Source organism: Diceros bicornis, chromosome 5 (genome assembly GCF_020826845.1).
Source record: "Diceros bicornis minor isolate mBicDic1 chromosome 5, mDicBic1.mat.cur, whole genome shotgun sequence".
Taxonomy (NCBI): Eukaryota; Metazoa; Chordata; class Mammalia; order Perissodactyla; family Rhinocerotidae; genus Diceros; species Diceros bicornis.
Genome location: NC_080744.1, coordinates 39,733,256 through 39,758,459, shown reverse-complemented (window position 1 = coordinate 39,758,459; position 25,204 = coordinate 39,733,256). Strand labels below are relative to the sequence as shown.

Here is a 25,204-nt window from a genome sequence, read left to right as displayed (position 1 = left end):
TCATTTTCTGACAGGTCTTCTTCTTGTGGTGCAAGATGGCTACATTCAGCAGTGCCAGCGTCATATCCTCCCGGGATCTTGTCCAGCAGGAAAGAGGAAGCGCCTCTTTCAGCACCTCATGCGCCAGGATTGACTTTGCACCAGCTTGAGTCACGACTCCAATGAGCCAATCACCCGGCCAGGGCGACTCCACGCGCTGGTTAGGCGGCCTGGGCCACATGCTGCGTTCTTACAGCTGGAGATGGAGCAACACCACCAAACCAAAGGGGCCGAGGGCGGGGGAAGGGATGCTTCTGCAGAGGTAATTTGGAAAAATTAAAGGAGCTATGAATGAAAAAATAGATGTTCATTTACTGTGAGCGTGGAGAAACTTTGAGAAGAGAGTGTGGTAGGAAGGGAGAAAGATAACAGAATGGAAAATGGAGATGCCCAAGACCTCCTCTAGCTTGGCAGCTTGCATGGGGCCTCAAGGCGTGTCTCTCCCTTGAGGATCCCATTGGCCTGGGTGAGCAACGTGTGGCCTCAGCCAAGCCCAGCTGTGCCTGCTAGCCCTGCTCCAGGCTGACCACCTCCGGATCTCCTCCACCTTTCTTCTGTCTTTTCACCCTGACCTTTGTCCCTCTTGGCCCGCCTCTCCATCCCTGCTCCCTAATCACAGCCTTCATAGGGTCAGGGGTAGGTGGGGTGGGGAATCGATAAGACTGAAGCCAGCAACTTTGCTTCCCTGCTCCTGGCCCCTCCCCTTTCCTATTTTGGGTCTCAACTAAGTAAGATCCTAAGTTGAGGCACATAATTCAGGGGAACTTGCTATTGGAGGGTCCCAACTGTTTCCTCTCATCCATGCAGAACTCTGTGGCCGCCCTAAAGACCTGCAGTCTGTAATAAGGTAGCCACTAGCCACACGTGGCTACTACATGACTCTTGAGATGTAGCTAGTCTGAATTACGATACGCTACATGTAAAACACACAGTGGATTCTGAAGACTTAGTATGAAAAAATGTAAAATATCTCCTTCATAATTTTATATGCTGATTACATGTTGAATTGATAATACCTTGGATTATTGGGTTAAATAAAATATATTATTAAAATTGATTTCACCTGTATCTTTTTACTTTTTAAAATGTGGCCACCGAGGGGCCAGCTTGGTGGTGTAGCAATTAAGTTTGCGTGCTCTGCTTCAGCAGCCCGGGGTTTGCAGGTTCAGATCCCAGGTGCGGACCTATGTATCACTCATCAAGCCATGCTGTGGCAGTGTCCCACATACAAAATAGAGGAAGATGGGCACAGGTGTTAGCTCAGGGCCAATCTTCCTCACCAAAAAAAAAAAAATTATGTCTACTGGAAAATTTAGTATGACATATGCGGCTCGCATGACATTCCTACTGGACAGTGCTGCTCTAGACCCTTTTTCCAGAAACATTCACATGCATACATACCCACATAATTTTGTACATAATTTCAGGAACGGGTGGGAGTGCCCTAAATCCCACCCACGGGCCGAGCCCCAAATCAAGACTCTCTGAGTCAGGAATTTCATGGTTTTCTCCAGATCCTGCATTTACCACCCCATCACTGCACAGATGGGGACACTGAGCACCCAGCTCTCCTCCTAGGACAACCAGCTGACCTCAGGGGCCCTGTCCTTTGGGGATGTGGGGCTGCCTGGCCCTCCCATATTGGTGTGGAGGGCTGGCACTGGGGTCACCTCATGGAGGGTGATGCTGCAGCTCTGCCTCTCCAGGCCCCCCCAACTTGTTCCAGATGGAGTCCCTATCAGTTTAGGGAGACGTGAATTCACTCCCCAGGGGCATGTACTTCCTCAGGACTCCTGTGGTCCCAGGACTGGCCCGCCATGGAGGCCACCGACGACCAAGGCAGTCCTGGCAGGTGGGGTCCAGGCCAGGCTGAGCCCAGTCTGGGAAGGGGGCCAGGGCTTTCGGCCCAGAGAGCAGAATCCTGGCCTCTGCCACTCACCAGCTGGGTGACTTTGTCCATTGCTGCTTCTTTTTTTTTTAATAATTTTATTTATTTATTTATTTTTCCCCCAAAGCCCCAGTAGACAGTTGTATGTCATAGCTGCACGTCCTTCCAGTTGCTGTATGTGGGATGCAGCCTCAGCATGGCCGGAGAAGCAGTGCATCGGTGCGCACCCAGGATCTGAACCCGGGCCGCCAGCAGCGGAGCGTGCGCACATAACCGCTAAGCCTCGAGGCCGGCCCCATCCATTGCTTCTTCTATGAACCACTTTGGAATAAGCTGTTCTTCGTAGCTTTCTACGTTTTACATTTGCTTGTTCACTAGATTTTACATCTGGTTCATGCAAATGAGAGGTATTTCTCATTTGATTATTTTTCACTTGTTCATAGACCATTATTAATTTTCTTCTTTGGCTGATTCTATAATAATACATTTTAGATCCATTTGTAATAATTTAACATTAATTTGCTTTCATTTGCCTCGAAAAACAAATATATTGTTCAATTATATAGTGAATTGACATGAAAATGACTGAATTCATGTCATTTCAGGAGAACATTTAGTGCTATTGTGCACACTGAATAGTTTAAACAGGTAGGTGACTTCACAAAGCTGTTTTCTGTAATATTGATAGTTTAAGAGTTTCCTGATTGGTCCCTTTTACCTTTATTACAAAGTGTGAAATTCCAGTCTAACAGAAATGCTCTAAACTCCCAGGACCAGCCAAACAGCCTCAAGTGAGGCTGAACTTGAGGGGCAGGGGCCCAGAACCAGAGAGTCTGAGCCCCTTGCAGCTCTCTGAGGCCTGCTTGGGGCATGTGGGGGGGAAGCCCTAGAACAGTGCCCCCGCTGTGACTGCCCTTATTGTTGTTCCGGACTCATGGCTGCACAGAACTACCCGGAGGTCTGGTCCCTCGTCTGCTCTCATTTGCTCAGCCCTCCTCCCCAGAGGCTGGCCTGGCTCAGTCTGGGGCTGGGCTGCAGCTCTGCCCCCACTCTGTCCTCTGCCCTCAGTCTCAGGGGAACCAGCTACCTGCCGCTGCTTCCGGGACTTGTCTCTCCTCCTTGCTGCATCTGCAGTGCTGACACCCCAGCTCTGGAAGGGGTGCACCACCTGTGGCTCCTGGAGCCCTGCCAGAGGTTTCTGGAGATGCTGATTGACTCAGCCTCTTGGGGAAGAAGAGAAGATGCTGGGCTGGGGGAGTGACCTGAGGGTGGAGCCCCAACCTGTTTATAGAAGTGTGGCTCCTTGGAGGCTGGCAGATTCACGGTCACTCCCATCCCACTGGAATAGTCGCTGTCAGCTAGCCAGGGAGCTGGCGTCTTGGCAGGAGCTGCAGTGGAGCTGAAAGGGTTGGCATGGAGAGACTAACACCTAGGGGACCACTTGGCAATCCTCACCAGGTAACTGTGTCTCCAAGTCCGTGGATATCACTCACGGCAGGAACTGGGGACAGGGTGCCTTCCAAGAAGCTTGACACAGCTGAAACTGAGGTGATTCTGGCCTCTGGGGAGGGCCTGGTCCCAGACCTGTGGTCTCTGCCTAGGCAGAGGCCAAGGGTAGGAGGCAGAGGGTGAAGGAGTCTGTGCTTGGGGATGGGGAGTGGGTGGGAGGGATGATCAGGATCCATAGAAGTGAGAGCCTGGGAGACCAGAGCCTTACCTCTCTACCATGGGTAACCAGGCAGCAGTCCCCTTAAAGCCCCTCCCCCTGCTCCCCATACAGGCTCATGCACCACTCAGACAACACAGTGGCTGTGTGTCTCAGAAGGAGACCCCACCAGGCCCATAGCCCACCACCGAGGCAGGGGACTTCCTGGAACTGGCTGGAGCCCAGGGACCACCCTGTGTGTCCCAGGAGCACTGCCAGCCCTAATCCCCATCCACTGGCAGTTATTTACTGGGCCCAAGAGCAATGAGGCTGTGACCAGGCCAAGGTAGGCTCACCCCTACCCCTGCCAACTGCTTCCCCTCAGCCCAGATTTCTCATCCTCTGCCAGGAACCCAGGCCAGAAGAACTGACTCCTCAGGTCTCCCCTGGTGCCCCCGATGGTGGCCATGAGGGGGCTAAGTGTGCCAAGCTCACTCTCCTGAGGCATTTGCCTCATTCGCAGACCTTGCCAGGCTTCTGAAGCCTTGGCCCTGAGACCCAGGCCTGAATTGGGTCCAGACAAGCACCTCCAGACCGGTGCGCCTGGGGAGGATTTGCTTGGGGGTGGGGGCAGACACCAGGGAATCCTGGGGAAGATAGAGAGGGACTGTTCATTGAAGAACAACACCTGCTGTCCCAGCCCGTGTCAGCCTGAGGTCTGGAGGATGCTCCCCAAAGAAGCATCAGTGGAAACGCTCTGATGGGGGTCTGAGAGTATCCCAAGGCTGCAGAAACAGGGCAGTGGAGGGGCTGGACAGCCCTGGCTCCATCTCCTCCTCCCATCAGGAGCCCTGAGCCCCAGAGCCAGCTGTGGAGGTTTGTGAAGTATTCCCCTTCATACTTATCTCCCTGGAGAAGGCTGGGCATCCTTCTCCTTCCACCCAGCCAGGGGCAAAACTGAAGCCCAAGGTTCAGTGACTGTGTCTGACTGAATCTGCCCTCACACCTGGGAAGCACCTTGCCCCCAGCTGATATTCCCAGGACTGAGTCCCTGAGACTGGGCCCTTGACCCCCAGCCTTCAAGTCAGGGGCAGGGAAACCTCAGTGGTGGACTCACCCAGCCTCTTTCTTGCTGAAATGGGGGGTCTGGAGCCTGCCCCAGCAGCAGGAACTTGGCTGGCAGGGCAGGCTGGGCATCCAGGACTTGCTCTGGAACGTGCCTGCTGTGTGGTCAGCTCAGCCTGACTCAGGAGGTCCAGGGCCCGAGGCTGTGCCTGCAACTTCCACTCCCTTCTCTCCAACCTCCCCTCACTGCGCCACCACGGGGCATTGGGTGGCAGCAGGGGGAAAAAGGCTGCTTGTTCATTTTTCTCTTCCTGCTTAAGATCCCAGGGTCACAGATATTCTGGGGTCTTCTGGGGTAGCACCAGGACTCAAGCCCCCTCAAGACCTTTGGGCCACATGCCCTGTGATGGGCAGGGGCCAGCACTGAGCCTCTGCAGGGAGGAGGATGGAGGAGGCTCCGGGGTCCTTGCACAGGGGGGGAGATGGTGGCTAAGACTCTCAGCGGGAAGGCACTCCCTGGATCCTACAGGAAGCTGGGCTGGGGGGTGCCTGCTGGAGAACCCCTCCAGGAGCAGCCAGGCTCAGTCATCAATTAAGGAAGTATTTAGATGGAAGGCTATTTCAACAGGGAAGGTAAAGCTCCAATACCCTCAGGAGAAAAGAATCGTCTTAGTTAATACGTTAGTTCAATAACTAACAAAGAAGCATAGTCCCAGGAAGGCAGAAAAGCACAGGGTCTGTGAGCTCTGGTCGTGAAGACCTGGGTTTGAATCCTAACTGTGTCACCTATTAAGTCTGTGACTGAGGGCAAGTTGACCTTTCTGAGCCTCAATTCTCTCATTTGTAAAATGGGAGGAAACAAGAGTACTATCTTATGAGGTTGTCAGGAGGATAAATTAAGTTAGAATATGTACTATGCTTAGTACAGTACCTAGAAACATAAAAAGCACTTAATAAACAGTAATATGAGCAATTATCTAGAAACTGGTTACTTTTTTGCTAAGCATTCTTCTAGGCATTCTACAGGCATTAACACATTTAGCTCCAGAACACTGTGTGAGGTCCATACTATTATTAGTCCCACTACATTTGAGGAAATGGAGGCACCAGGAAGGTTAGTGACTTGTCCAGGGTCACACAGCAAGTAAGCAGAGGACCAGGATTTAGATCCAGACAATCTGGCTGGGAGCCTGCCTTTGACCCCACTGCTCTACTGCCCCCAGTAATGACCAGTCATTGTAATTACTGTTACAGCCCATCCTCTGGGTGGTCTGTGTTAGTGATGGTCTTAGAGGTGAAGAGAAATGGGCTTTCATCCCAGGAAAATATTCTGCCAGGGAGCGGTGGGAATCTGAGGTTGAGAGGCTACCAGCGACCAGAGGGAGACATGGGCAGCAACACGCAAATCGGGCCTGGTGACTGGCTGGAAAGGAGCAATTGGTGGCACTTCTTAGAAGCCTCAAGTGCTTTAGAGCAGCCCACAGGCTGTGGACAAGAGGACCGGGCCGAGCCTGGGCTGCCTCTGCTAGTGCCCTGCCTTGGAGGGGCCACTCAAGTACAACTGCCCCCAGGGCCCCAGGACCCCGGCCAGCACCTTCTCTGAGGCAGGCGGTGATAGCATCTGGATGTGGGCAGGATATGGAGCTAGGTGTCAAAAAGGCATTAGATCCTTGCCAGTTACAACCTTTGGTTTGAGACCTTAGAGCTAAAAGGTTGCTAGTGTTACTGGAGTTAATCCCCAAGGAGGGACAAAGAAGCTTACCTTGCTGGGGGATGGCATGTGCTCTGCAGAAGGCTGACAGGAAAGACAAACACACTCAGCATGAAGCCACAGGAGAGGGACCCAGGGGAGAAGGGAGGGGACAGGGCACTTGTCCTGAGTGGCTTTGCTGTGGCCCATTGTCCTTTAAGGTTCTCATGGGGAGTGGAGAGCCTGTCCCATGGTCACCGAGCTGGCCTCTAGCAGGCAGCTCCTGTATAGAGCAGAGACAGGGTCCTGGTGGGAGCTGTGGCAGTGGGACTGGTGGCGAGAGGGCACAAAGTAGGAAGCAGCTTTGGTTTCATCACACACTGCCTCCCAACCACGCAGTGCCGAATGTCCACCTTGCAAGCACCATGCTGCTTCTGCCTCAGATCGCAGGGGCTTATTATAAGAAACTTGTGCAGGGCGCCCAGGAAAAGCAACACAGCTGGGCCTCAGGAAGAACAGAAACCCAAGAGTCCCCCCTGGATCCCAGCAGCGCCAAGGACCTCAGCAGTAGGGGTTTGAGAGGATCCCTAGTGCCCTGTCCCCAGTAGGACTCAGCCACACTCTGCCTGCCCTCTGCTTTTCCTCCTGCCACCTGCTTCTGCTTGTCTGCTCTGCCCCTCTGAGCTTCCGCCCACTCAGTCTCTTCCTCCTCGTTGGGCTTGTCTGTGGGCTGATGTGGCCTCGCCAGCATGTTAATACAAAATGACCTTTCACTCGCTGCTCATGGTAATGGCCTGATGCTCTTGGAGTTTCCTAATTCGCACCCCAGAGAAGGTGAATGCCTGTGGCCATCACAGACCACTGGGCTCCCCAGGGCTCGGCCTCCCCGGAGTCATGTTCCACTTCCTGTCCAGAGGTCCAGGGGCATGCTGCGCAGCAGGGTCACGTGCTTCACCAAAGGTTGCCCCCCTGGAAGTGCTGGGGGCTGCCGACCCCAAACTGACATGCCCAGTGTGGTGGCCACTCCTTGGCCCTCAGTTCCCTGCTCTCCACTACACTGTGCAGTCCTGTCCCTGAAGGGGAGAGGGTCCCACAAATTCCACCCCCCGGGGCGTCTGCCATTCCCTGACCCCTACAGCCCAGAACCACGGCCCCAAGGACACTGATGAGCAAAGGCCGTTTGGCCCCAGAACACCTGGCAGTCACCAAGCATCTCAGGAGGAGCCTCTGCACAGATTGGTGGGCTTGTGCATGAGCAGGAGGGACTTAGTAGTCTACTATTTCTCTCCAGGGGGAGGCCTCTGCCTGCTGGCGGCTCACCGTGAGAGTCCTGGAGGCGCGGGGCCTGGGCTGGGCTGACCTGTGTGAGTACTGGTTCCTGGGCTCCAGGGGTGTAGGGATGACCAGGTCCTATGGGAAAGGCCTAGACAAGTGCCTTGGGGCTGGGCTGCCCTGGCTGGGCTGGGCTGCCCACAGTGGCTGCCGGGGTCTTGGTAGGAACCTGGCAAGGCCCCTGGAGAGGGGTGTGAGAAATTCTCTCTCATGACGCTTCTCTTGATGTTGGCAGTGAGCGAGACAGACCCCTATGTGATCCTACAGCTGCCAACCGTACCTGGAACAAAGTTTAAGACCAAAACAGTCACCAACTCCAGTCATCCCATATGGAACGAGACCTTCAATTTCCTAATCCAGAGTCAGGTCAAGGTAAAGGCCAGGGTACCCCTGGCCACCAACCTGAGGACAGGCTGTATCCTCCATAGGGAGGGTGTGGAATGCACCTTCCCCAGGGATCAGTTAGAGAAACTGGGGAAGGGAGTTTCTTTGTGTCCCAGCCTGGATGTGCTGTGTGCAAGAGAATGTGTGAGCCCACCAACTGGCTGTGGGCCCAACCTCCAGCAAGCTGCTGGTCCTCTCTAAGCCCATCTGTGGAACAGAGACAGTAAGAACCCCCTCCTGACTGGGTTATTATGAGGTTAAACAAGATAATGAGAGGAAGACTCCTAGGACAGTGCCCGCACATATGGTGCCTGAGGGAACCAGCAGAGTAGGGGTGGGAGACTCTTTGAAAGAATGTTATTTTTTATCAAAACAAAATTTAGCAGGGAGAAATCAGGAACTTTGCTGGATTTCCTTTCACTACTTTTAAGTTTTACCATTATTTTTATTTTGAAGTACAAAGCACAGAGGCATAATAATCTTTTCTGGCCCTGACCATCAAGTAAGGGTTCAATGGTGTGAACTCCAGCTGTGGGTAAATAATGTGCTGTTCTCGGGTCCCTAGAACGTTCTGGAGCTGAGCATCTATGATGAGGACTCAGTCACGGAGGATGACGCCTGTTTCAAGGTTCTCTATGACGTCTCAGAAGTCCTCCCTGGCAATCTGCTCCGGAAGACTTTCTCCCTGAGTTCCCAGGTGGGTAGGGAGTCCCTGTGGGCCCCACCTTTCTGGGATCCAGGCTGGAGAAGTTGCACAGTTTCTCCCACCTGTTGGGAAGCTGCTGGGCTGAACTTACAAAAGATGGAAACCTCTCCCAGAGATACTTACATTTTAATAGGAAAGTGGAAGGCTTAACTTAACTGCTACAGACTAAATCACTCAATGGAGGAATTTTAGTCATCTATTGGGGGAAGGTTTTGGGTGGGGGAGAACTTCTTAATGTCCCTCAAAACACAGCTCAGTGTAACTGACTCTTTGGGCAGTTGTGGGCTCCATCACTCCTGCTCACTGCCTCTGATGCTCCCATGGTGCCCAAGGCCTGCTATAGGAAGATTTCCATGCTCTTTCTCCAGCCTGCGAAGGCTGGGGTCAGAGGAAGGCAGAGTTATGGGGTCGGGTCCCCCTCAAGAGGAAGATGAAATGGGCCCTGGGCATCCTCAAGCCTCTCTTGGCTTGTGCTCCTCATCTCCCTCTTCAGCCCTGCCGGGGAGGGAGACCTGTTCTCTGCAGACTTACTGGTTGTGGGACTTGCCCAGGGAGCCCATCTTTCCCTAAGCCTCAATTTCCTCATCTGTAAAATGGGAAGAATTATAATATGGTGCTTCCCCTAGAGACTGCTTGAGACGGTGAGATAACACACATAAAAGAACTGCATCAGCTCCAAAGACTTATGTAAATGTTGACGACTTGCTCTTCTTTGATTTCAGGGTCAGGAGGAGCTGGATGTGGAGTTCCTGATGGAAGAAACGTGAGTAGTGTCCCACAGCCCAGGCAGTGTCTCAGGACCTAGCTTTATTTGGGGAAACGTCTTTGACCCACATCTTCCTGCTGGTAAATCCAGCCGAGGTTTGCTGCCCCTCATCTCCGCACCTCTGCCAGTCTGGGTGGGGAGATCCTCTGAGAGAAATGAAGAGAACAAGGTCAATGTTTTCTCCCCCCCCCCCACCCCCCAGCTCTCTCTCCTCACCTTTCACTGCAGAAGCATCTCCCTCACCCCGAATCATATCCAGGACTTACAGTCCATCAGCATTACCCAGGGAGGCCCCACGTGGGCTGTAAGGGGGCAGGGCAGTGCAGGAAGCCTTTGCCTTTGCAAGGCCAGACTCTGGATGGTTTGATTTTTCTAGGTCAGACCGCCCAGAAAGTCTCATCACCAACAACGTGCTTGTGGTAACTCCCTTCCCCAGGCTGAGGGGGACCTGAGGAAGGGCCCCAGAGCAGACACTGGGGGGTGGGGTGGGGCAGGACAGCTGCCTGGGGGGTGGGCCAGAAGGGACAAGGCAAGGACAGGGCTTTGCGGTAAGACCGCCCGTGGCCTCCCAGCTAGGTGGTCACCTGGGGCTGTGGTCAGGGGCTGGGGGGCTTGGAGGGGCCTGGGGCTGAAGGGAACATGGAGAGAGGGGAGGCCAAGGCTCTGGTGAGAGGAGGTTCTGCCCAAGGCTGGAGGGCTGAGGGGGTATTGGGGGAATTATCGGTGCTTCTTGACAGTGTTAGTCATGTGTGATGAACTCATAGTTCTTAGCCCTGGAAGGTGGTGAGGAGTCATGCAGGCCCAGGCCAGGTTCAGGTTGTTAATACTGAGCTAACTGAGGCTCAGAGAGAGTTTCCAGTGTGGTGTGCTTCCAATCTGGGAGCTTCGGGATAGGGTCAGGGGATCAATCAGCTCCTCCTTGGGACAGTGGAGAGTCCTCGTCAGCTCTCCAGAAACCTAGCAAGCTCATGAAGCTGCAGTGAACAGGAACAGGCACAAGGTGGCGAGAGACGCGTTAGAAACTTTCTACTGAAAGTCAAGGCCCAACCAGCAACGCAGGCATGACCTGGGAGCAGGGCCCAGCCTAACATGGGGTGAGTAAGGCACCTAGAGCCCCAAACTGAAGGAGGCACCCACCCTCGGGGTCGTGCCAGTGCCTGTTTGATGGGCTAGTATTACTTTTTCAAGTACACATTAAAATAGAGTCATACCTGTGGCAGCTGCCTCTTACCCGAGGTGCTGGAGACCAGCGTTATGTGGTTAAACTCAGCAGTTCTACCGCAGAAGGTCAGTAGCAGGAGTTCAGGGGGCCCCAGGCATCTGCTGGCGTGCTTTACAGAGGGAACGCAGCAGGCTCATGTGGCAAGTCAGTTCAGGGGAGGACGGTCGGGAGATATTCTAGTTGCTAAAAGTTTAAGTGTTTCTCTGATACCTCCTTCCATCAGCCTGTGGACCAGCAGTTTGCGTAATACTATTTGGGAGCAGTTGTAGTAGAATGCATCCTCTGGGTTGAGGCCACAGATAAATGTAGAGAAGAAAGAACTGTGCCTGAGGGCTGGGGGCTTTCAGAGATTCCAGAAGTTTGGCAGATCTAGGAGAGCTGGGTGGGGAGATGGGGCTCTCCTGGCTGCCCACCGACATCTGGCTTAGCAGTTGCAGAGATAGGGGACGGGTTTCTGCATCCAGTCCCACTCTGGAGCCCACTTCTTGTTCTGTGTGTGGTGGATTTGGGACAGTGGGACTCCGAGCGTGAGGGGGCCTCAGCTTCCCCTGCAGAGCTCCCAGCCCATGTTGTGGTCTGTCCCAGGCCCGAGAGCTGTCATGCCTGGATGTCCGTCTGTACAACGCAGGGAGCATGGCTGTGGCTGCAGGTGAGACCTCTCAGAACCAGGTCTGGCCTCCGCCTGGAATGTTGGGGGTGGATAAGAGTGGCTGGGAAACCTGTGCAGGGCAGGAGGTGAGCAGCAGGGCAGAGCTCGCCTCTCCCTTCTGGCCCACACAGCACCAGGCAACAGGTCTCCTCTGGCCAGGAGGGTCCCCCTGACCTGGGGAGGGCATGTCACAGGAGGTGGGAGTCCCATGGGGGTTGTGGGGCCCAGCAGGCTGGGGAAGGCACGTTCCAGAATCCTGTTTGCCACGTTCCAGCCACCTGGGCCTCCACTATTTCTGGGCAGTACAGCTGGTTTCCCGGGTCCTTGCTGTGCTTCGGGGCTCTTGTTCCCCTTGTGTTAACCTGCCCACTCTCTCTCTAGATCAGGATGAGCTGGAGCTGGAGCTGGTGCTGAAGGGGTCATATGAGGACACACAGACATCTGCCCTGGGCACAGCCTCTGCCTTCTGCTTCCACTACATGGTGGCCCAAGAGGCAGAGCTGAGTGGGCGCCTGAGGGTGGGTCTCGGCTCTGGAGCTCTCCTGCCAACCCAGCCTGGGCCGACTCCAGCTCCTGCAGGCCCCTCCCTGGCCTTCCCCCTGCCAAGGCCAGGCCCCTATGGCCTTGCCAGCCTCCCCCAGTTCAGCGCTGTGCCCTTGGCAGACAGGGATGACCACCAGCGGCCTAGGGTGGGCGTGGGGGTCTGCTGTACCATGTCGGTCTTTGTTTGAACCCTTCAGTGGTTCCTCCAATGATGCTCTTAGAAGAAAATCCCATGTCTGTGCCCAGAAGGCCCCGCACAGCCTGGCTCCCCGCCCACCTCTGCTGCCTCATTTTGTCCCACGCTCCCCCTCCTTCATGATGCTCCATCCATACTGGTCTCTCCTTGCTTTTCCAACACGCCAAGTGCTTTCCCTGTCCTCTCTGGCTCCTTCCAAGGCTGCCTGCTCCCCCTACTCCTCCTCTTTTAGATCTCAGCTCAAATGGCACCTCTTCAGAGAGGCCCTCCTTGACTGCCCCCCATCTTAAATCAACCCCACATACCCGCCTTTTGTTACTCTATCATATCACACTGCTTATTTCCTTTCCAATGCTTACTAACATCAGTTCATTACCTGTTTCAGGGGCTGGCCAAGTGGTGTAGTGGTTAAGTTTGTGCACTCGGCTTCGGCAGTCCAGGGTTTGCAGGTTCGGATTCCGGGGGCAGACCTACACAGTGCTTATCAAGCCATGCTGTGGCAAGTGTCCCACGTATAAAATAGAGGAAGATGGGCACAGATATTAGCTCAGGGCCAATCTTTCTCAGGAAAAAGAGGAGGATTGGCAATGGATGTTAGCTCAGGGCTAATCTTCCTCACCAAAAAAAAAACTAAAGTTCATTACCTGTTTCTTTATAAATTCATACACAGGATTCAGTTAGCTAATATTTATTTATTGTTCTATTACACAATAAATATTAAATATTATTATTTCTGTAATAGTAATTATTGTAAGTACAATAATCTTAAATACTGTAATTATTTTTATACTATGAGGGAGGGATTGTGTCTGTCTGGCTCACTGTGTAGATACTCAGTAAGGATTTGTTGAATGAACGAATAAATGAATATTTCCCTCCAGAGCTCCGAGAGCAATGGCTGGAACTCAGACAAGTCAGTAGGGTACCTCACTGTACCCCTGAGGTCCTTGACCACAGGGAAGGAGGTGACTATTGACCTTCCTGCTACAAATGTAAGTGGCCTCAACTGGATGGAAAGTGCCAGTGACAATAAAGATGGGGCAAACCCAAGGCCCCCAGGGAATACCCACATCCCCTCAGGGTTTAGGACATGCTGAGCAGCGTCTCTTGCTTTGATTTCAGGCCCCAGGAGTGAGGCTGCAGCTCAAGGCTGAGGGCTGGTAAACGACATTCGTATCTATGGGGGCCAGTGAGGGGTGGTCATGGGGCAGGGGAGCACTGTGGAAAGGGTGATCCTGGCGGGTGGGAGCAGGGAGGTTATTCGGCAGCTGTTGTGCGCTTGGCCAACCAGTGGCTGAGCGATGCAGGTGCCCCCTGACGCTTGGATCCTCCATTGCCTAGCCCTAAGGAGCTGGCTGTGCACCTGAGCTTCGATCTGTGTGCGGAGGAGAAAGCCTTCCTGAGCAGGAGGAAGCAAGTGGTGGCCAAGGCGCTGAAGCAGACCCTGCAGCTAGACGGAGACCTGCAGGAGGACGAGGTTCGGGGGTGCAGGGGGATGTGGGCAGACACCTTGGACTGGCCTTAAGGGAGCACCTGATTCCTGTGCCCTCTCCAGACACTCCAGGCAGCAGAGACTGGGGAGCGGGCATATGGGGGAGATAAGGGGCATGGTAAGCCCTGGGGTTCTCACTCCCTTTGGGGTTCTGTCCAGGGCTGAGAGCTGTCACTTCCTGCGGAGGGGCTGGGCACCAGCTCTACCCATGACTCCACCGCGAGGTCTCTTCCCTGGAGGCAGGAGGCAGCTCCGTTCCTGTCCTTGTTAAGCCAGCCTGTGTCTGTGTGTGGTTCAGGTCCCCATCGTGGGCATCATGGCCACAGGAGGAGGTGCCCGGGCCATGACCTCTCTCTATGGCCACCTGTTGGCCTTGCAGAAGCTGGGCCTCCTGGACTGTGTGACGTACTTCGGTGGCATCTCAGGCTCTACATGGTGAGGGCCTTGGGGCCTGGAAGAGCAGAGATGACCAGGCCCCAGAGGGGAGTGGAGTGGACGCTAGAGGGACCGTCTATATGGGGAAGCCAAGTGGGTGTGAGAAGTAGGGTCTGACGGGAGTTAAGGGGCTTTCTCAGAAGGGAGGAAATGGACATTACAGAAGTCCTGCCATGAGCGAGGCCTTGCAGATGTCCATTCCATGCTACTGAAGAGGTGTCAGGGGGCTGATTCAGAAGGAGCTGGTTTGAGTCTCTGCAACAGCACTTACTGGCTGGGTGACCTTGAGCAACTTACTTCCTCTGAGTCTCAGTTGACTCATCTCCAAAATGGGGATAATAATAGTAGATACTCCATAGGATTGGAGTGGGACAGCCCGGGTAAAACACCTAACGTGTCTAACACACACCAGGACTCCAAATTGGTGGCTTTTTTTTTCTTTAATTGTTATTACCTCACTTAATCCTCACAACACTCTCTAGGGTAGTTTCTTTTATTGTTCCTACAGTATAGATGAGGAAATTGAGGTCAAGAGATGCTATTTTACCTAAAGACAACATGGCCTCCCTACACCCTATCCCACCTATGATGAGGTGGGACTTTTCACTGTTAGAGATTCATTCCTTTGAGTCATATTGAAACTGGACTTTAAGGAGTAAAAGAGGAATAAACTCCTCAGAGGAGTTTAGGTGACAGCTGTTGACAAGCAGAGTCTTAAAGGGCTTCAGGACAGGCCTATGAAGACGGGAGGAGGGTCTAGAGCTATGCTGTACAATACAGTAGCCACTAGCCACATGTGGTTATGGACCACTTGAACTGTGGCTAGTCCAAACTGAAATGTGATATAAACATAAAATACACAGTGAATTTTAAAGACAGTTTGAAAAAAATAAATTTATGTTAATTTTTATATTGATTATGTTGAAATGATAATTTTGGGATCTATTGAATTACATAAGATATATTATCAAAATTAAATTTTACTGATCTCTTTGTACTTTTTAAAAATGTGGTTACTAGGAAATTTTAAATTATATACTTGGCTCACATTATATTTATATTGGACAGCGCTGATCTAGAAGGGGAGAAAGCCCTGAGACACATTTTCCAGACAGCGGAGCCTGGTTGGGAGAAGTCAGAGGGTGGGAAGGAGGAGTTGCAGCTACCATGCTGGGCCTAGACCTCCTACTGTACTGTTCCTTTGTTCTCCCAGGACAATGGCCCACCTCTACGGGGACCCGGAGTGGTCCCAGAGGGACCTTGAGGGACCCATCGGATATGCCCGAGAGCACCTGGCCAAGAGCAAGCTGGACGCCTTCTCCCCAGAGCGCCTGGAGAGCTACCGCCGGGAGCTGGAGCTTCGGGCCGAGCGGGGCCACCCCACGACCTTCGTGGACCTGTGGGCTCTCGTGCTGGAGGCCATGCTGCACGGCCAGGTAGGAGCGTGTGTGCTCAGGCGGGGCTGGCACGGGCCTGTGCATTTCCTGCAGGGTAAGAGAGGCCGGACCCTGGTTAAAGAATGTGGGAACTCCTGTGTTTCAGAGACTGCCCAACTTTGTGATGCCGCCTTTTTGAGTCAGGCTATTCTTCAGTTAATTGCTATGAGACAGAATTGCTGGATCTCCCAAAAGCTAGTCAATGCCAAAGTCAGTAAAGCAAACAAAGCTTTTGCGTTGTGTTTGAGTCAGTGAGATCGCTCAAACAGCTTTTATTTTATTTATACTGCGTTATGAAATGTATTCTTCTTCTTAATCTTCACAGTAGTGTTAAAAGCACAGAGTCTCGGGCCGGCCTGGTGGCGCAAGCAGTTAAGTGGGCACGCTCCGCTGTGGCGGCCTGGGGTTCGCTGGTTCGATCCAGGGTGCTCGCCGATGCACCGCTGTTGAGCCATGCTGTGGCAGCATTCCATATAAAGTAGAGGAAGATGGGCATGGATGTTAGCCCAGGGCCAGTCTTCTTCAGCAAAAAGAGGAGGATTGGCAGATGTTAGCTCAGGGCAGATCTTCCTCACACACACACACACACACACACACACACACAAAAATCACAGAATCTGGAGCCCAATTCCCTGGGTTCTCATGCCAGTGCCTTTTACTAGCTGTGTGTCCTTAGGCAAGTTACTTAACCTCTCTGCGCCTCAGTTTTCTCATCTGTACAATGGGAATGAGAATAGTACTTACATCATAAGGTCGTTGTGAGTACTCAGTGGTCCCTCGGCATAGAGGAAACATTAAGTGTTAGCTATTATATTTCTTTGCTGTTGTCCTAACACCATCAAGACAAAACTGAACATATAAATTTTTTATACATTGCTTCCTTAAGGAAAGCTTAGTAAGTTAACTGCTGAATCTCACATTATCTGATGCAATTATTAAAATCAGTGATTTTTTTACACTGTTGTTTTACTACATATAATTATCTGAACAAAGTTTCTTTTAAAGCATTTGAAACAACTAAAACAAAAAGTATCTTTAACATGCATAACAAAAAAGTTAACTATCAAATAAACTAGCAGAGGAAGGATTCTTATCTTTCTCGTTAGGACTTTGACCAAGAATAATTATCACGTAAACTAACCAAAAATGAATTTGCTTTGAATTTTTTTCTTTAAATTTTATTCTTGCTGGCAAACACAATGCTCCTTGGAAATTACCAACCATTCTTATTTTTTATTTATTAGTTTAAAAATATTTATTATAAAAATCTAAATATTTATTATTAAATATTTATTATAATAAATAAATTATAATATGCATTTTCAGACCTAAGGAAATGCATAAAACATAAAGAATAGTGTAATGAATACTCATGATCTCACCACCCAGCCTAGGAAATGAAATGTTACAGAAAGAGTTGAAGCCCCCTGGGGACCCCTCCCCAGTCCCATTTCACTCTTATCCCACAGACATAACCACCATCCTAAATTTAGGTTTATCATCACATACATATCTGCAATCTGTACATTTTTTTATGTTATATTACATAACATATAATTACATGTATTTTATATATCTTTATTATATGCACCTTTATTACATCTACTTTTATTAAAAATATATATCCTTAAGAAAAATATATTATTTGCACGAATGGTTTTGTACAAGTCTCCTTGTGCACCTGTGTTAGAGATTCTCTAAGCCTTGAGGATATATACCCACTAGTGGACTTGTTAGGCCACTGGGAATGTGTACCTTCAACTTTCCCAGCTGTTATCAAATTGTTCTCCAAAAGGGTGTATTAATTCACACTCCCACAACCAGTCTATCGTAGTTTCTTTTTCTCTACATGCTCTTTAGACTTTTAAATTTTTGCTCGTTTTATAGGCGTGAAATGAAATTTGTTGTAGCTTTCCAGTTCCTTGATTTTTAGTATGACATCATATTTGCAAGTGTATTTGTCATTGGAACTTCCTCTTCCGTGGATTACCTACTCAAATCCTTTTCCGTTTTTTATATTATTTTGTAGGATTTTTTAAATATATGCTAGATATTTTTCTAATAGACTTTGATACATAATTTTAATATTATCCAGTCTATCATTTTTTTCCTTTATGGTTTGTGCTTTTAGGGTCTTCCTTAAGAAATCTTTCCCTCCCCTAAAGTTACAAAATATCTTCCTGTATATTCTTATAAAAGTTTTAAAGATTTGTTTTTCACAATTAGGCCTTTAATCCACCCAGAATTTATCTGCAGGTATTATGTGAATAGGAATCCAATTTTATTTTTTTCCCATATGGATAGCATACTTTCCCAATATCACTTATTGATTTTTTTTCCTCCACTGATCTGCATTCGACTTCTGTCGTGTTTTAGCATTCATATATTCACGGAACTCTTCCTGAGCTCTATTCCATTCTAATCGGGTTGATTTTCTATCCTTGTGCCAATATCACACTGGCTTAGTCACTCCACCTTTGCAATAAATCTTGGTATCTGAGAGGGCAAATTTACCCCGCTCCACCACCTTGGTCCCACTCAGAATTATCTTGGCTACTTTGGGCCCTTTGCTCTTCTGTATACATAATAGAATCGGCTAGTCAAGTTTCATGATAAATGTTTAGATTTTTATTGGAATGGCATTGAATTTATAAAACCAACGTAATTACTTGAAATAATTTTTATTTTATGAATATATTTTATGTATTCTTTGGATCTACTGTTTAAGTTCATGTCCAGTTTTGAGAGTGTTGTGTTTTACGAACTGACATTTCTGCTTGGCGGCAACAGTTAGTTACTATAAGTGGGAGAAGCTTGTTGTAAGAGTTCACTTTATGAGGTGCTAGAAAATGCAGTTTGATCTGAGGCTATAAAGAAGACTTGAATTACCGTTTGATCCTCCACTAATGACTTAATGCATGGTTTTATGGACGAGGTTTATAGTCATTTTTTTTTTTTTTTTTTTTTTTTTTTTTTTGTGAGGAGGACCAGCCCTGAGCTAACATCCAATGCCAATCCTCCTCTTTTTTTGCTGAGGAAGACTGGCCCTGGGCTAACATCCATGCCCATCTTCCTCCACTTTATATGGGACGCCGCCACAGCATGGCTTAACAAGCGGTGCGTCGGTGCACACCCGGGATCCGAACCGGCGAACCCCCGGGCCGCCGCAGCGGAACGTGTGCACTTAACCGCTTGCGCCACCGGGCCGGCCCCGGTTTATAGTCATTTTTAAAAAGACAAACTTAGTTTTTTTGTTGTTGTTCACAAGAATAAAAAATCTTGTAGTATTATTGAACAACAATGCATTCTTAAAAACGAGCACCCCTGTGGTTTTAAAAATTTTGTCCCAATATGAAATCTTTGCAAATATTGTTTTTTTTTTTTCTTGGTTTTCATGTTTTTTTTTTAGTTGGTTTTCCTGTTTTCTCTCTTAAAGCTTGCGTTCATTGTATGCTTTTTAAAATAATTGTTTATTCAGACAAATTTAGTGTTGACTTCAAATTTGTCTTTAGATAAAAGTATTTGTTATCTCTATACCATACTAATCTACAGTACCAAAAGTCATATTAAAATGTCATAAAATATAACTCCATTCATAACAAATAATTTCATTAATATTAAGTATTATTAGAGAAATATTATACCCTGAACTTTACTCAGAACAACTGTATAGTCTACATACTTCTGTAATATTGCTTTGGTTTTTGTAAAAACCTGCTTGTAAAATACACCAGTTATAATCAGTGCTTCTCAAACAATCTCTTTGAAACATTTTCCTTTAATCTTTTGCTGGCAAGTACTCAGCTGCTTAGAAGCTGCTCACCATTCCTCAAGGAGAAACTCACAGTTTTTCTCTTATCTTTTCCTGATTTAAGAAGGTCTTAACATGTTTTTCTTCAACTCTGGACAAAAGATTTTCAACACACTTTAGTCCCACCCCGTACAATGCCCAGACCACGTCAACACGTCACCATCCTGCACCCAGCTCCCACACATCAGGTGGGAGCTTTGAGTCCTCAGAGTGGTGTTCTGCAGGGTTGGGATCCTCATTTGGAAACTGGGGGGCTAGAGATGGAGAGGCCTGCCATGACTTACTGGTGAGCTGTTCAAAGAAAGAGGAATACTGTGTACTGTTTCAGTAGATGGACGGGGTGCTGACACTTTTCCACACCTTTCCCCAGGGCAGAAATTGTGCATCTGTAGTAAAAGGACACATTTTCCCTCATCATACGTGTCAAAAGAGCAGGCAAACAGGATTCCTAAAGAAAAGGACTAAGAGAAGGGAAATTGCAGGTGTTAATATGGCCCCTTCCCTCCTCAACACGTATACACGTTCCCACCCATAGGACTGGCTTGTAGATACAACAATAGTCAGTGCTGGGGGCTCAAGCCGTAGTCAGGGATTTTCCTGTGGATTTCCTGTAACTCAAGCCATATTGGGGACCACTGAAGCACAGGGGGAAAGATGACTGTGGTTGACACATAAGTGCTCTTATGGAGTGACAGAGGGCTGGCCGGGGGAAGAGGAAGTTCACCGGGTGTGCTGGGGCTTCACCATGAGTGTGGCAGGGGGACTCCTCGCTGAATAGGCTAGGCCAGAATACCGGGATGCACACCTTTCTGATCATCAGAACCACCTGGGGAGATTTAAAAAAAGGCAAATTCCTAAGTGGCTTCTGCTGATTCTCAGAAGAGACCCAGTAATCTGTATATTTAATGTACTCTAAGTAAATCCGATGATAAGTGTTGATGTGGCAGGTTGGGAACTCTCTAGGTCTAGCTGCTGAGTGAGGTGCCTTCCAGCTCAGAGAGCCTAAGAGAGGGATGCATGTTCGTGGTACATGTATGGTTCCATCAGAAACAGCCCAGGGCCTGTGGCAGCCGGATCCTTCCCAAGGCGGGGCTCCAGGCAGCCACCACCATTAACCTTGTTGTTGCTTGAAATGAACCCTATTTGCATCTCTGGTCCAGGATAGAACGAGACCTTTCTGTGCCCCTAGAACTCGGTGAGGCTTGGTACAGTCTCCCCCAAAAGGCAAGCCACAGTCCTGGCCATCAAAGACAGAGCCTGGAATTTTATTGAAGAGAGAATTAGAAACAGAGACAAGAATTAACGCTGAGGTAAACTTCATACTGTGCAAAGCAGGAAAGAAGAGGGTGCTGAGGGGAGGCAAAGATGTCAGAAAAGCATTGGGAGGGGCTGAAACTTGACCTGCATCAAGGTGAACCTAGAAGGGGCGGCCCATCTGCTAGCAGAGCTTACAATGGATAGTAAAAGGGGATTCCTGTGTCCTTCCTGGAAAGCAATATGTGTGTGTGCATGCACATGTGGATGGGTGTGTGTGTTGTGCTTTGTGTCTGTGTGTCAAGGTCCATCCTTCCACCCATAAAGATGGGGCCACGGGAACCACAGGGTGCAGGAGTGGAGTGTCAAATTGACATTGTAGTCCTTGTGAATGGCACTCTGTGGGGATATGCAGTGCACAACCTGCATAGCCCTATGTAGTGACCCTGCATATGGGGCTGGTCAGAACGTGGGGGGGAGGGAGTGGGAAGTGAATGTGTGCACCCACCCAAGATGGAGTTGCCTCCTCACCCCCAGCCTGTGCTCCCACCCTGTGCTCCTGTCCTGGTGGAGTTGCTGCCTCTATGGTGCTCCCAACCTCACTTAGGCCCTCATGCCCCCCACCCCAGGTGATGAATCAGAAGCTGTCAGGACAGAGAGATGCACTGGAGCGGGGCCAGAACCCTCTGCCCCTCTACTTAAGCCTCAATGTCAAAGAGAACAATCTGGAGACCCTCGACTTCAAGGGTACAGTGCTCAGTTCTGCCTACTCTACCCTCCAACACATACCCACCCACCCACACATGCGTACACAAATACTTCCTCTGCACCCTGCGAGTCTCCAGAGAATTCAAACAGAAAACTCCCGTACAGAATGCGAAGCCCTCTGGAAGGGTGGTGGTTCTGATGGGCTGATGAGCCAGCCAGCAGAGCTCGCTGTCCTGGAGGTGGGTGGGGGGGTGGGGGTGAGGGTTGGTGGTGGTGAGGATGTGGTCAAGGGGATGGGTGGGGGAGTGGTCAGCCCAGGAGTCAGCCAGGCAGGGAGGAGTCTGTGGCCTGCTAGGGGGCAGTATCTTTGGCCCTTGTCAGAGCTGGGCTCCCCCAAGCCCACTCCCCTCTCATCCCTGCCTTTCCCTCCTGCTCCCTCAGAGTGGGTTGAGTTCTCGCCCTATGAGGTTGGGTTCCTGAAGTATGGAGCCTTTGTCCCATCCGAGCTCTTTGGCTCCAAGTTCTTCATGGGGCGGCTGATGAAGAGACTCCCCGAGTCCCGGATCTGCTTTCTGGAAGGTGAGGGGTGGTCACTCTGAAGGCCAGGACTCTCTGACTGGACATGACTCCTGTACTCAGGTCTGGCAATGCTCCCGGGTAAGGGCCGGGGTTGGGCTGTGGGGAAGCCCCACTGGGGCAGCCTGCTCCCCACTCCCATGTTCCATCTGCATCCAAGCGTGGGGACCACTGGCTTCCAGGTGATGGGAGCAGGGTACTGAGGCCTGGGGCTGACCTCTCGTGGGGGTTTGGCCTCCAGGTATCTGGAGCAACATTTTCTCTGTGAACATGCTGGACGCCTGGCATGACCTCACCAGCTCTGGTGATGCCTGGAAGCAGCATATCAAGGACAAGATCAGGCGCCTGGGTAGGAAAGGGAGGCAGGGGGGGGGGGGGGATGAGGCCGCTACCCCTTCAGACGCTGCGGGGCCAGGGCCTGTGGGCTGTCAGAGGGGAGGCAGGGCCAGGCATTTCCAGGCCCCTCACTGGACAATGTCTGTTTCTCTGGGCCCAGAGGAGCCCCCTGCCTCCCCGAGGACCTCCTCACGGCCAGAGACCGCTTGGCTGCAGCCTGGAACGGCACTGGCCCAGGCGTTTAAGGGCTTCCTGACAGACAGGCCGCTCCACCAGCACAGCTCCAACTTCCTCCGGGGCCTCCAGCTGCACCAGGACTACTGTCGCCAGAAAGACTTCGCCACCTGGGCAGGTAAGTGCCACTGCCGTGTGTCCCCAGGTAACAGAGTTGGGCTCCCACGTGGAGATGGAGCATGGCTAGGACTGGCAGAGGCCTTGGGGGTCACAGTGTCCACCTCTGGGGTGTGACCTGGAAAAGGTCTTGGGAAGGGCTGGGGTGGCGTGTGCACTCAGGGAGTGACACCAGAGGTAAGAAGGCGACACGGAGGCAAATGCAGTATGAAGGGGGCGAGTGGATGATCTGTGGTGGAGTGGCCGCCCCTAACTATCACTGTTTCGCCCATCAGACTGCCAGCTAGACTCCACCCCCGGCCAGCTGACCCCGCAGGAGCCCCAGCTCTGCCTGGTGGATGCCGGCTACTTCCTCAACACCAGCTGTCCCTCCATGTTCCGGCCAGGCCGCAGGCTAGACCTCATACTCTCCTTTGACTACTCCCTATCCTCGCCCTTTGAGGTGCAGACCCTCTGCCTGGCCAGGCAAAGCTCCTGAGCAGCAGGGCCACCGAGCCACCGGCCAGAACTCCTGAGTTCCCAAGGGCAGGGGGTGCGGGTGACAGGCTCCGACCCACAGGCTTTTGCAGGGTCCTTGGTTGGGACGGGCTGTGGAGGTGCTGGGGCCCTGGGCTCCCAGGCAGGTGGACTGGGAGGAAGCTTACCACACCTGTCCAAGCAGAACAGCTGAACAGAACTGAGAGGAGACCCTGGCCTGTCCATATCCATCCCCCAGGGCCTCCAGGGGGACCCTAAGTGGGGTGAGTAGGGCCGTGATGCAGAAGTGGGTCCCCTGAGAGGCCCTCTAGGCTGTGGGGTTTGACTAACCCAGCAACAGCAATCCCAAATGGAGGCAGAGTGCTAGGTCTGTACCCCACCTAAAGATTTTAACCAAACCACATTGCAGACCACCAGGATACTTCACCTCCCTCTGAGGCACTATGTAACTTAACTGGGCCACGAACAGGACAGAACCAGGTTGTCTTGACACTGAACAGTCAGTTTGGGCTGGAGCCGTCCTAGCACTTTCTAGAGCGCTGACCTGGGGTGACCGGGAAGTAGCTGGTTCTCTCTGGGCCCCCTCTGCCCCACCAGGTGCTGCAGCAGACTGAGCTGTACTGCCGGGGCCAGGGGCTGCCGTTCCCCCGCGTGGAACCCAGCCCTCAGGACCAATGCCAGCCCAGGGAGTGCCACCTCTTCTCGGACCCCACCTGCCCTGAGGCCCCTGTCCTGCTGCACTTCCCGCTGGTCAACGCCTCCTTCAAGGACCACTCGGCCCCTGGTGAGGCAGCCCCTCCCTCTCTAACAGCCTGGCAGCCTGGCCCCTCAGAGGCTCTGTCCTGGGCCCTCCCCAGTGCCCTGTGGCCAGCAGAGGAGGAGAGTCTTAAGGCTAGTCCCATCTAATTTTGGACTGGGTGCCCTCATCCCTGCAGGGGCCTCTGTCTGTGAAGTCACTGTGCTGCTGTCCTCTTTGTCATGGTCCGGGCCTCTCCTTCCCCTAATCTCCCTAGCTACGACTGGGCTCCTCTGCTTTCCTGCCCTGTGGGGTGGTATGTGGGAATCCCTGCGTCCAGAGGCTCCCTGCATTGTCACCATCTGTAGCCATGTCCACCACTGTTCAGGCCAAGTTGTTGGAGGCCTTCATAAAGGCTGTCCAGGCTAGACAGCCAGGAAAGAACGGCCCAGTGCCTCTCTCTCAGATTCCCCTAAACCTACCTGGGGTTTCACTGGCCTCTCTATCGTCCTGCCCCAGCCCTGGCTGGGTCCTTTCTCAGGGAGCTGGGCCTCTACTCTGGGGTCCCCAAAATCTAAACCCTCATCACATTCCTTCCAATCCTCGCTTCCCACCAAACTGGTCAAACTTCTATTTCCTTTTGCTGGGAAAACCTAATTTCTGCGTTTGTGCATTATTCCTGGCTTTCTAGTTCCCACCATAATTCCAAACCTTCCAGCTTTACTCTTAACATGCTCAGCCTACATCTTAGAATTCTCTTTCTCTCTCAACAAAGACTGGTTCTTGCAAAGCAAAAGCCATTTCGTTTTCATTCTTTTGTTTCCATTATGGGTTTTAATAATCCATTCACTAACCTAATTGACTTTGTCGTTCTGGCTGTTTCCACCTTACCCCTGAAGGTGACATAGATATGGGGTTGCCTGAGTAGTGGAAGAAGGGTAATGCTGCAAGGAAATGCAAGCAGCAAGTTCTTCATATCTCAAATAGCATCCTACTATCCACATTTATGCTCTGGGTGAAGGACACAGAGGGCTGGGACAGAAGCAGGGAGCTCCTTCAGTGGGGTGCAGCCCACCCCAGTGCCCAGCTGTGGAGGCCTCTGGGCCCTGCTCCTCACCCCCTCCCACCCCTGGGCAGGTGTCCAGCGCAGCCCCGCAGAGCTCCCGGCTGGCCAGGTGGATCTCACGGGGCCCACCTCGCCCTATTCCCTGTTCAACATGACCTACAAGGAGGAAGACTTTGACCGCCTGCTGCAGCTCAGTGACTACAATGTACGCAACAGCCAGGGCGCCATCCTGCAGGCCTTGAGGACCGCTCTGAAGCACCGGGCCCTGGGGGCCAAGCCTCCAGGGGTGCAGACTTGAGGCTGCTCAGGGGGCCCAGGATCCTGAGGGCCACACGCTGACCCTCTGGAGGCTGGGGGCTTAGCCCACCCACAGCTGAGCACAGCCACAGCCCTTGACTGGG

At 51.5% G+C, this 25,204-nt stretch overlaps 1 protein-coding gene across 1 annotated transcript; it reads left to right on the top strand.

Annotated features, from left to right (window-relative positions):
* Nucleotides 1-3,340: 3,340 nt before the first annotated feature.
* On the top strand, nucleotides 3,341-25,101 carry PLA2G4D (phospholipase A2 group IVD). Its single transcript, XM_058540453.1, has 20 exons — nucleotides 3,341-3,385; nucleotides 7,619-7,691; nucleotides 7,895-8,031; nucleotides 8,609-8,740; nucleotides 9,472-9,512; nucleotides 9,892-9,934; nucleotides 11,323-11,386; nucleotides 11,768-11,904; nucleotides 13,007-13,117; nucleotides 13,248-13,285; nucleotides 13,467-13,602; nucleotides 13,916-14,052; nucleotides 15,266-15,488; nucleotides 21,183-21,300; nucleotides 21,703-21,840; nucleotides 22,079-22,186; nucleotides 22,334-22,525; nucleotides 22,800-22,966; nucleotides 23,599-23,785; nucleotides 24,875-25,101. The coding sequence occupies exons 1-20, from the start codon at nucleotides 3,341-3,343 to the stop codon at nucleotides 25,099-25,101; spliced, it is 2,454 nt and encodes an 817-aa protein (XP_058396436.1).
* The last annotated feature ends 103 nt before the right edge of the window (nucleotides 25,102-25,204 follow it).